The sequence below is a fragment of the Quercus lobata genome, chromosome 6, assembly GCF_001633185.2.
Source record: "Quercus lobata isolate SW786 chromosome 6, ValleyOak3.0 Primary Assembly, whole genome shotgun sequence".
Taxonomy (NCBI): domain Eukaryota; kingdom Viridiplantae; phylum Streptophyta; class Magnoliopsida; order Fagales; family Fagaceae; genus Quercus; species Quercus lobata.
In genome coordinates this window covers 49,398,595-49,409,315 of record NC_044909.1, presented here as the reverse complement: position 1 = coordinate 49,409,315, position 10,721 = coordinate 49,398,595, and the positions used below count along the sequence as shown (strand labels likewise).

At 35.3% G+C, this 10,721-nt stretch overlaps 1 protein-coding gene across 1 annotated transcript; it reads left to right on the top strand.

The window, feature by feature from the left end:
* The first annotated feature begins 4,599 nt into the window (after positions 1 to 4,599).
* Positions 4,600 to 9,477, top strand: LOC115950699 (1-aminocyclopropane-1-carboxylate oxidase homolog 4-like). The gene is made up of 2 exons (XM_031067927.1): positions 4,600 to 5,593; positions 9,010 to 9,477. Exons 1-2 carry the CDS (start codon positions 4,733 to 4,735, stop codon positions 9,262 to 9,264), a joined length of 1,116 nt encoding a protein of 371 aa, XP_030923787.1. The 5' UTR covers positions 4,600 to 4,732; the 3' UTR covers positions 9,265 to 9,477.
* The last annotated feature ends 1,244 nt before the right edge of the window (positions 9,478 to 10,721 follow it).

Genomic DNA, 10,721 nt, shown 5'->3' with positions numbered 1-10,721 from the left:
TGACTATGCCACTGCCCATTACTAGACAAAGAAAACTGTTTTGTTTGCTTGTTCATCGTGGCATTCTCTCTTGCTATCCATCATGGCAGACACCTAGTGGTTCTAGCTTATCATTCTATCTTTTGGGTGGCATGTCATCCCAGTAGGACATTTCCCCCAAAAGAGTTTAAGCGGGAACCTCAAAATAGGCTTACCCTTCTCCCTACAGCCAGACCATACCCTCTCTTACCTCTAACCCATGACCTACCACTCTTGTATTGGCTGGGTACAGGTTGGTGGTGCCTAGGCCTTGTGCGTACTTCAATTCCGTGTATGTCCAAAACTTGTTTGTTACTTATGCGTTTGCCGTGGACTGAAGGTTCGTATGTGCGTTTTGCTACTCATTCTTGACTTCTTATGGCGTGAAATGTTTTCTGATCCTCCCTTCTTTATGGCTTGCTTCCTCCAAGGGCTGGGCCTTTCTTGATTATGGGCTTTTCTCCCTTTTAGCCCACTGTTTGCTCCTCCCGTTGGCTTGCCAGTATTCCTACCATGTCATTATGTTATTCCTGCTGCGGCGCTATTTTATCCATGCTTGTTGGGCCTCTTTCGTATACTCTTTTCTCAATTGGTTACAATGACCCAGTATGGTCATTAGGTTCATACTCATGCTACTTCGGGCTTTCTTGACCCACTACATTGCTTGTGGGCTCCTTTGGCCCATTTCTTTCACCTTGGGCATCCTCAGCCCATTTGCTATCCTTGGGCATCTTTAGCCCATTTTCTAATTTTGCATTCCCATGGACTTTTATTAACTCTTTTGAGCTTCCCTGACCCAATTACCATATCCTTCATCCTTGGAGTTCATGGGCTTTCCACCAACCCCTTACTTTCTTAATTCATTACTTCGGGCTTGTTGTGGCCCATTCTTACTCTTCTACATCATATAATGCCCATGGGTTTACTACTTCTTTCTTTGAGCTCCTTTGGGCCCATTTGCTTTCCTTAAGACCCTTTTGTTTACTTTATGGGCCTATGACCCATTATTCCTGCAAATTGGGCTTAAATGGATTTTCTCTTAATCCTGCTAACTCTTTCCTGCCAATATTGCTTTGCTTCTTCATGCTGTTGGGCTTTTCCCAAAATGAGCATCAACAGTAAGCATAGAGCATCGTGTTTTGGCTTAGACATCTAAAAAGCCTCATATATCAGTAGTGGCATTTTTCAACGTGGGGACTCAAGCCAATTCGATCTAATTACTTTGAACCACTGCCAGAATTATTGTCACCTGGTAAACCAGTTCTTACCGCAAATTTACAGTGCCAGAATTCAATGAAAGTTTTTTCTACCAGGGATTGGATAGTGTAAGGTTGAATTTAATCAACCATCTTGTTGGCTTTATTCTGTGCCAAATTTGCTCGTATTTCAGCAATTAGTAACCCTGTATTTAGGTGGGCTTGTTGTAAGGGTAGTGAGTGAGATAGAGTGATTGAATGCTCAAGAGTGTGTAAGAAAACAGAGTCTCGCGGCTTGATCTCACGGGTTACTCGTGGCTACAAGTCGCCAGAAGTAGCACACGTGCCAAGCATGCCAGAAGTTGAAGCGTCATGCTAGCTGGAGCACTACAGGACAAAATAGGACAACTAACCGTTCTGTTATCGCGCGGCTGGATCTCGCGACTCAGTCAAGCTGCGAGTCCAAGCCGCGAGCCACCCCTGTTTTGAAAAACCTGACGTTTCACATTCTTTTCTCACCCCAGTATAAATACCCCTTATACCCACAAAAGAATGAGAGCTTCCAGAGAGAATTTTGAGAGAAACCTTAGAGTAAAACAAGATTGATTCATCTACAATCTTTACATAAGAGTCTCTTCAAATTCCTCAACTCTCTTCCTCTCCATTGTTAAACCCTTGAGAGGCATTTTACCAAAATATTTTCTCACCATATCCATTACTGTGAGATGGCTGTTTTGGTGTTCTGGGAAGCAGTTAGGAAGGAACCAATTTACATTGGTTGATGCTATGGTTAAGTAGTGGAATCCGAGAAGCTAGAAAAGAAATATGTTCGGTGCAACCTCGTTGGAGCAAGAAGCTTGGAGGGCTTAGGTGCATTGGGTAAATTAGGCTTGGAGGGTCTATTGCTGTCCATGTATCCCAACTACATTTTCTAGTGGATTACTTACTGCTTGGAGGGCGACGGAGAGGTTTTACGCTGAGGGCTTCGGTTTCCTCTTCGATAACACATCGCCTGTTGTCCTTATGTTTGCATCTTCCTTCTCTTTTTATCTTTGCCTTTTATTATCTGCTGTGGGTTGTGATTTTAATTTGGCTTAGATTGTTTTCCAATTCTGTTTTATAGCTTTTGTTTATTTTCTGCACACTAGTTGTTTGACATAAAACTTGAATTGGTTAATTTGTAAATTGGGGGTCTAAACGTTCAAGGGTGTTTTTACACTATTTGAACTTTCAGATAACAAGTCTTTCATAGAAAGTTAGACTGTGAAATAAGAATTCTAAGAGGACTGGTATACTCCATATGATATATGGAGCATATTTATGTACCTTTGTGAATGGAATGGAGTCACCCATATTCCTTGCTCAAGAATGTACTTTGCTTGAGGCATAATAAATGAGGCAAACTCAAGTGCCCTGCTTAAAGCTAAATTGTTTTCTATATAATTCATGCTAAATAATCTTTTAGGATATAATTTGTTTCACAATTTTTTTTCTAATCTTTTTTTCTCAAACCAAAATTTCAACTCGAGTCGTTCCTCTTCAAAATAAATAAGAAAACTACAAGTATCCATATTACAATCCATTTTTGTGTTTCTCTTCATTCCAAGCATCGGTTCTCAACTACTATTGCTGCCAACCGCCATAAGCCCCTCTTTGACTAGGACGAGGCAATAGGCATACCACTCCCATCATTAGCATATGGTGGGCCTCGGCCTTGCCAGTGGATTGCCATTTCTTCATTTTGTTGCTGATGCTGCCTTTTTTTTCTTTTTCTTTTTCCTTTTTGCGGAACTCGTGTGATGATTAATAGTTGGTCCGGCCATATGATTCAAAGATAAAATCATGGTTCAACATATTATAAGACTAACAACTAACAAGAGAGCTCTCACTTATGTTTGATAAGCAGAAAACAAATAGATTATGGAAATTTTTAAAGGAGTTCAAGCACAAAGGGAAATGTCTATGAAAGAACAAACAGAGATGACCAAAAATTATTTTCCTTTGGTGGCACAACACAAATGTTGTGTATATAAAATTAAAGGATGATTAGGTCTAGTCAAATACATTGAATCATGCAAGTTGTTTTTCAACTTATTGCTTCTCTTTCTCAAAAAAAATAAAAATAAAAATAAAAACTTCTTGTATCTCGGATATAAAAGGTTAAAAAAATAAATATTACAAAAAATATATATATTGATGAGTCCAGAAAAATCATTAAGGTCGTTCATTAATATTGACGATCTTGCATCATTAGTAGACCATTAAAGATAACCGCTCAACATATTCAATAACAACCATCAAAGGTCTTAAATTCTCATCAGGACAAAGAACGTTACAATCAAGATAATAATCACCATAATTTATGTACAACAACTACCTAAGTCACCTATAAAAGGGACAATTAGTCTCACTAACTAAGGTACGTCAAAAACTACTACAAAAACACTATCTATATACGAAAGATATGGGTTGATACTAACTTAAGCATCGGAGACTCTCCCACCGAGCACAACCCGATGATCTCTCCGATCAATCTCTCATTTATTTTGCAGGTCCTACAAGATCGTCTAATACTCCGGATTGGACGAGGGATCCAACTAACGATTTTGTTATCATCATATATATATATATATATATATATATCTCACCAGCCCTAGAACCCAATTCAAACCATCGAGCTACTATGAGAGCCTATGTTTTATATAATAATAAAATAAAAATAAAAAATAAAAAAACATGTTACATGTGGAACTTTTTGTATCTTTTATTAGATTGGATATAAAAAGTTAAAAACAATAAAGAGGAGATGAGGTTTAACATGTGATAGTTAAAGACTTGTTAATATATGGCAAGTTACTGGTGATTTTTATATTAGCACATATATAATATTACTTTTTGACTTATAACTAATAATTGATCACATTAATTAATGTCAAATATATTATATACCGACACCAACAAATTATTAACTGCAATTATATATGAATCATGCACGTTCTTTTTCAACCTTTTTTTCCATCCGATTAGATAAAAAATAAAATAAAAAAATTCATACAAAAAGTTACATATATAAAACAACATGTGGACGGGATTTAACAAGTGATAGGCGAAGACTTGTCAACATATTTATGGCAAGCTATCACCGATTTTCAATGAGGCAATTACTGTTTTTTACGTACTATTGACAATCTGTCATGTGAACGTCAACTTTTTATTTATTATTCTTTTCTTTTCTTTTTTTTTTTGGTTAAAAGGGATGAACGTTAGATTGCGGACACATATTTAAAACTGGATAAGTGTCCATATCTTACGGCTCAGTGGTCAGTGGGCACTAGAGAAGAGGGATATGCATTAACTGCACCCGGATTTCCACACTACAAGGACAATAATAGTATTTTATTTTTATAAACGACACCAAGCAAGTAACTGCAGTCCATAAAAATCTGTGTCCGTAGCCTTGCTCAAGCACAGTCATTCAACCACAACCAGAACCATACACACACTTCATTGAGCATATCATGGCAGCTGCTGCTGATCATGCTACTCCCACCTATGACCGTATGAAAGAGGTTAAGGAATTCGACGAATCCAAGATTGGTGTCAAGGGCCTCGCTGAATCTGGCATCACCTCAATACCCCGTATGTTCATTCATTCACCTGAGGCTCTCTCTGACCTCAAAAAACCCAACTCTCAAACTGGCACCAAAAAAACCATCCCTTTAATCGATCTTTCCCACTTCAACTCCCCCACTGAACGACACCAACTTGTGGAACAAATGAGAGATGCCACTTCCACATGGGGCTTCTTCCAAGTTATCAATCATGGGATTCCCAAATCAGTCCTAGACGAAACCATAAATGCAATCAAAGCTTTCCATGACCAACCCCATGAGGTCAAGTCCAAACTCTATAACCGTGAAAAGGAGAGGCAAGGGGTTATGTACTCGAGCAACAATGACTTGTACCGAGCCAAAGCTGCTAGCTGGCATGACTCTCTCACGATTTGGATGGCCCCAGAGACAAGGCGTGCAAAGGAGGAGGATATTCCTGAGCTTTGTAGGAAAGAAATAGTTGCGTGGGAATCGTATTCAACAAAGGTGGCTGAGGCTTTGTTGGAGTTACTGTCTGAAGGGTTGGGTGTGGAGGCAGAGAGGTTTAAGGGTTTGGGGTTTTTGGAGGGCAAGTTGGTTGTGGGACACTGCTATCCCTACTGTCCACAGCCGGATCTGACGGTGGGAATCACATCTCACACAGATTCAGGGCTGACTGTGTTGTTGCAGAACCAGGTGGGAGGGTTGCAAGTCAAGCATGGCGACGAGTGGGTGGATGTGGAGCCCATCCCTGGAGCATTGACTGTCAACATTGGCGACTTCATACAGGTACAATAAACATGTTTTCTTATAGAAAAAACACCAAAAACAAAATTCAAATCAATTCACCTGATTAGATTGAAGCATCACTCAAAAGTCAGATTTCATAACTCATTATTCAGTTCTTGTAATTTAAAACTCTACTTCATCTCATATTCTATTCTCTATTTTTTATTATTATTATCTTAACTTAATCTCATTTGGCTTCAGTTTTCAGCTTAAAATTAATCTTCTAACTCAAGATGATGGAGCCCGCCCATTTGGCTAAAAAATTTGGCTTCAGATTTCAACTTTGTGTATGTTTTGATTGCACTGAAAAACAGCAGACGTGCTCTTTTTTTTTGTATTTTTAATTTTTAATAATAAACCGTATCTAAAAGATATCCTTAAAAATTCATCTTTTAACTCAAAAAGATGGAGCCCACACATCTGCTTGGGTCCGAACGGTCTTCCCTTACCTGCAAACATTCTTTCTCCAACTAAGAGTTGAGACAACCCTCTAGGAATAGAAGAGGCCAAACCCAGAGGCTAGCAGCCAACTTAAAAATTCCCCGCCTCCTACCACCACCAGCAAACCACAAATCAACCTATCAAAACCCTTAAAAACCCAACCTAGCTACCACCGTTGTTTTCCATCCACACCTCACAAATCACAAAAAAATCAAACCCATCCACCATAGCAGATTCACTCTTACCACCAACACCTTCAACACCACAACAAATTACTCCATAAAACCCACAAACTCTAAATAAAGAAAGAAATAAAACCCACAAATGCAAATCACAACCCTAATCGGAGTCGTAAGAAAGAAAAAAAAAAGGTGAGAAAAGAAAGATAAAAAGCTGAGAGCAAAGAAATCTGGGTGAAGGAGAAGAAGAAGTGTACAAACTGAAGAAAGAAAGAAAGGAAAGAAGAAAGAGAGTGTCGGCTTTGACGTGGACTTGACATTGAGTTGGGTCCTACATTATTCATAATTCATTACTCAAAAGTATCAAAAACTTGTTTTCAATTTTTATTACCCAAAACAGATTCACTCACACCATCAACACCACAACAAATTACCTCGTAAAATCCACAAACTCGAAATAAAGAAAGAAATAAAACCCACAAATGAAATTCACAACCCTAATCGGAGTTGTAAGAAAGAAAAAAAAAAAGGTGAGAAAAGAAAGATAAAAAGCTGAGAGCAAAGAAATATGAGTGAAGGAGAAAGAAAGAAAGAAAAAAAAGAAAAAGAAAAAAAAGAAGAAGTGTACAAACTGAAGAAAGAAAGAAAAAAAGAAAAAACGAAAAGAAAAAAGATTGTGTTTGCTTTGACATGGGAATAATTATTAGGTACTCTCAGAATATTAAATAATTTTTCTTGACGTGAACTTAACATTGAGTTGGGTCTCACATAATTCATAATTCATTACTCAAAAACATCAAAAACTTATTTTCAATTTTTATCCCTCACAACTCAGTTTTTTGAGTTTTGAGCGATGAAAAAATAGTTATGGGAACAAAACTATATGTACGTTTCGCTCTAAGTTAAAAGGTCAACTTATTTTACTATTTAGTTTATTTATGTTACTATTTATGGATTTTATTGTACCTTTTGGTATTATTCATAAGTCCTACTGAACTATTTAAGCTAACTTTTACTTTTATCTACAGTACTTTTAGAAAAAAATTTCAGTTTCAACAAAATAAAGGGTTCACAAATTTTGAGAATTGAATTATGGAAATTGAGTTTTGAGTGATGGTTTTGCCTAAACCAAACACCCCCTGAATTTCTAGACACAATATCTTTCACAATTTGGTACTTAATAAATTTATGTAAAATGAATAGAAATATTTTATACCACTTATAGTATTTAACTTTTATAATCCACCTATTGATGCCACTTTAATCCTACTAAACCTTATAAATAGATATGAAAGAATTATGAAATTTATATATATATATATATATATATATAATTTGATAGTATAACAAAAATGGAACTCAAACTTGATTCTCATGATAAAAGAGAGTAGTATATTACTAAGCTATATAACTCTTGGCTTTAGTTTGTGAAAAATATAATCCCAATATTACTCAAAAGAAAAAAAAATTTAATGACAAACACTTTCTCCTAATTTTCTCAAAACTCATGTGACATGTCTATAATTAAAAAAAAAAAAAAAATCGTTTTACATATTTTGATAAGGACAAAATTAACAAGACTAAAATTTTGCTACAACTCCGCCAAATTAACATGACTACAATAAAAATATATTAAGTAGACTTGTAACCAATCTTTATCTGTATGATAAATGAATAATGTGAGAAAATTGTTTCAAAAAAAGTGTCACTATTGATTTTATATTAGTAAATCGATGTTTAAGTGAATGGCGTTTTGGCTTAATGGCTCTCATCCTTATTTGGTGGCTAATAATTGCCAATCCACCAACTAACAGATTATTGTTATTATTATTATTATAAAACTAATGAAGAGCATAAAAAATTGAAGTCACCCTGAAGTTTCCTCTCTCTCTCTCTCTCTCTCTCTCTCTATATATATATATATATATAAACTTGGGTGTATACCAAAATGGGGTACTAGACTATGTTTTATAAATGATTTAGGGTGTGTTTGGATACCGCTTATTTTGTTGAAAATTGAAAACACTGTAGTAAAATAATTTTTAAATGTGTAAATAGTGCGTGGAACCCATTTTTAATGAAAGTTTTGTTGAAAAAAGAGGTTTGTAGGTCTCGTGAACAGTGCATGAGACCCATTGAAAAAGCCACAAGCCACAAAAACGCGCATAAAAAAAAAAACAAAAACAAAAACAAAACAAAACAAAATGCAGACGCAAACGCTAATAAGCCCAATCCAAACGGGTACTTAATAATAATAGTACTAATAATAATAAGAATAATAAGAATCTCACGTCACTTAACTATCATAAGTTGTAACAATCATTTATAAGAAATAATGCTCCTATAATTTATGCTTGTGCTTATTGTATTTAAAGAGAGATTTTGATTTTAAATTTTAGTCTAAATGATTCGAATAATGTATGAAATGATAATTGTTTCTTCTACTGATGAAATTGATTGATGGATTTGAAATAAGTGAAAGATATTATTTCAAATCCATGAAATCGCAAATATTTGTATTTATGCCAAATATCTAAAGTTTCAATAATCTTTTGTTGTTCAATTTATAATAAGAAATCGTTATTTCTCAACCAAAAAAAAAAAAAAATTGTTCATCAGTTTCCTTAATTTAAAATCCTCAAATTCAAACATCATTTAGAAGGTTGTGTGTATGTTATGTAATAAAAACACTTGCATCACTTGGTTTTTGTTGCATCATGTTTTTTGCACACATGTTAAAAAGTTTTCATAGTTATCACTAATTTTATAATTTTTTATTTAATTATCTTTTAACAGATAATCTCTAATGATAATTACGTAAGTGTGGAGCATCGTGTTTTGGCTAAGGCATCTAAAGAGCCTCGTATATCAGTTGTGGCATTTTTTAACGTGGGGACTCAAGCTGATTCTGATTACTTTGGACCACTGCCAGAATTATTATCACCCAATAAACCAGCTCTTTACCGCAAATTCACAGTGCCAGAATTCACTGAAAGTTTTTTCAGCAAAGGATTGGATAGCAAGTCTTTCATACAGAAAGTTAGATTGTGAAATAAAAATACTTAGAGGAATGGTAAAGTCCATATATATGATATATTTTGCATATTTATGTACCTGTGTGAATGGAATGGAGCCACCCATTCCTTGCTCAAGAAAGTACTTTGCTTGAGGCATAATAAATGAGGCAAACTCAAGTGCCCTGCTTTAAGCTAAATTGTTTTCTATATAATTTATGCTAAATAATCTTTTAGCATATAATTTGTTTCACAATTTTTTTTGTTTTTGTTTTTTTATCTTTTTTCTCAAACCAAATTTTCAACCTGAGTCGTTCCTCTTCAAAATAAGAAAACTACAAGGATCCACAATAACTATCCAATTAACTAGAAGCACCCAAAAATATAATGGGTTCCAAAATGGACCATTTACCCCACTTCTTTCTTTTCCCCTATTTTCTGCTTTAGGATCTCTAGATGGGCTTTTAACTGAAAACTGCAACTCACTTTATGAAGAAAATTATTCATAGTTAGAGGATAAAGAAATTTAAGAAATCATCAATTAGAAGTGGAACAGCCAAATGTCAGATTCATTTTGTCTAAAGAAAAGTACCCATTGGGATATTGTCATATAAATTTAATTTTTTCAACATTTTCACCTGCATTACAACTTGATCACACTAATGGAACAAAGGCATACGAAAAGCTCACCAAAAAATGAATATACAGCATTAAGTTCAAGAAATAATTAATAGATCTACAACACACTTTGAGGTTTAATCTCTGTCTACACCAAAAATCGATTAGTGTCTTGATCTGATAATAAAAAACTTTCACCAAAAGCGGATGCCATAGGTTGAAACGCTCTAAAAAAAAAAAAAAATTTCTCCCCTCTTCCTGTGTGTGTGTTAAATACTTAGTATTTTCAAAAGAAAAAATAGTGGGTTAATCCCACATTGAAAAATGGATGTGAATTAAAGAGATTTAAAGCCTGTGTTGTGTATCTAAGAGTTAGGCCCTTTTAGATATACACCACTGTTAGTTTCTTTAGAACCTTCTCCCATCTCCCCCATCTCCCGTGTGTGTGTTAAATGCTTAGTATTCTAAAAAAATAAATAAATAATCTACAACACACTCCAAAGCTGATGAGTTCTTTTAGCCTTGAGTAATTTGGATAGCCAACTCCCAGCATTAGCTTATGGTGGTCTCCGGCCTTGCAGTGGATTGGCCCACCACTGCAGCCTCCAACTTGGGCCTCACGATTTTGGGTATACTCGGCCCCACTCCGGTTTCCACTAGGAGGGTTCCTATTTGGACGTCCACAAATTGCTATTTCTTCAATTTGTCGCTGGTGCTGCCTTTTTTTTTTTTTTTTCCCTTTGTATGGAACTCTTGTGATGATTCATACTTGGTCAGGTTACATGATCTAAAAATAAAGCATGGTTCAACATATTATAAGACTAGCAAGAGAGCTCTCACATATGTTTGATAAGCAGAAAACAAATAGATTATGGA

What these genes read in the sequence shown, in the direction of transcription:
- LOC115950699 (XM_031067927.1), top strand. Translation starts at nt 4,733, where the DNA reads ATGGCAGCTGCTGCTGATCATGCTACTCCCACCTATGACCGTATGAAA. An exon ending in ACATTGGCGACTTCATACAG is followed by an intron (nt 5,594 to 9,009) that starts GTACAATAAACA and finishes ATCTTTTAACAG; the next exon opens with ATAATCTCTAATGATAATTA.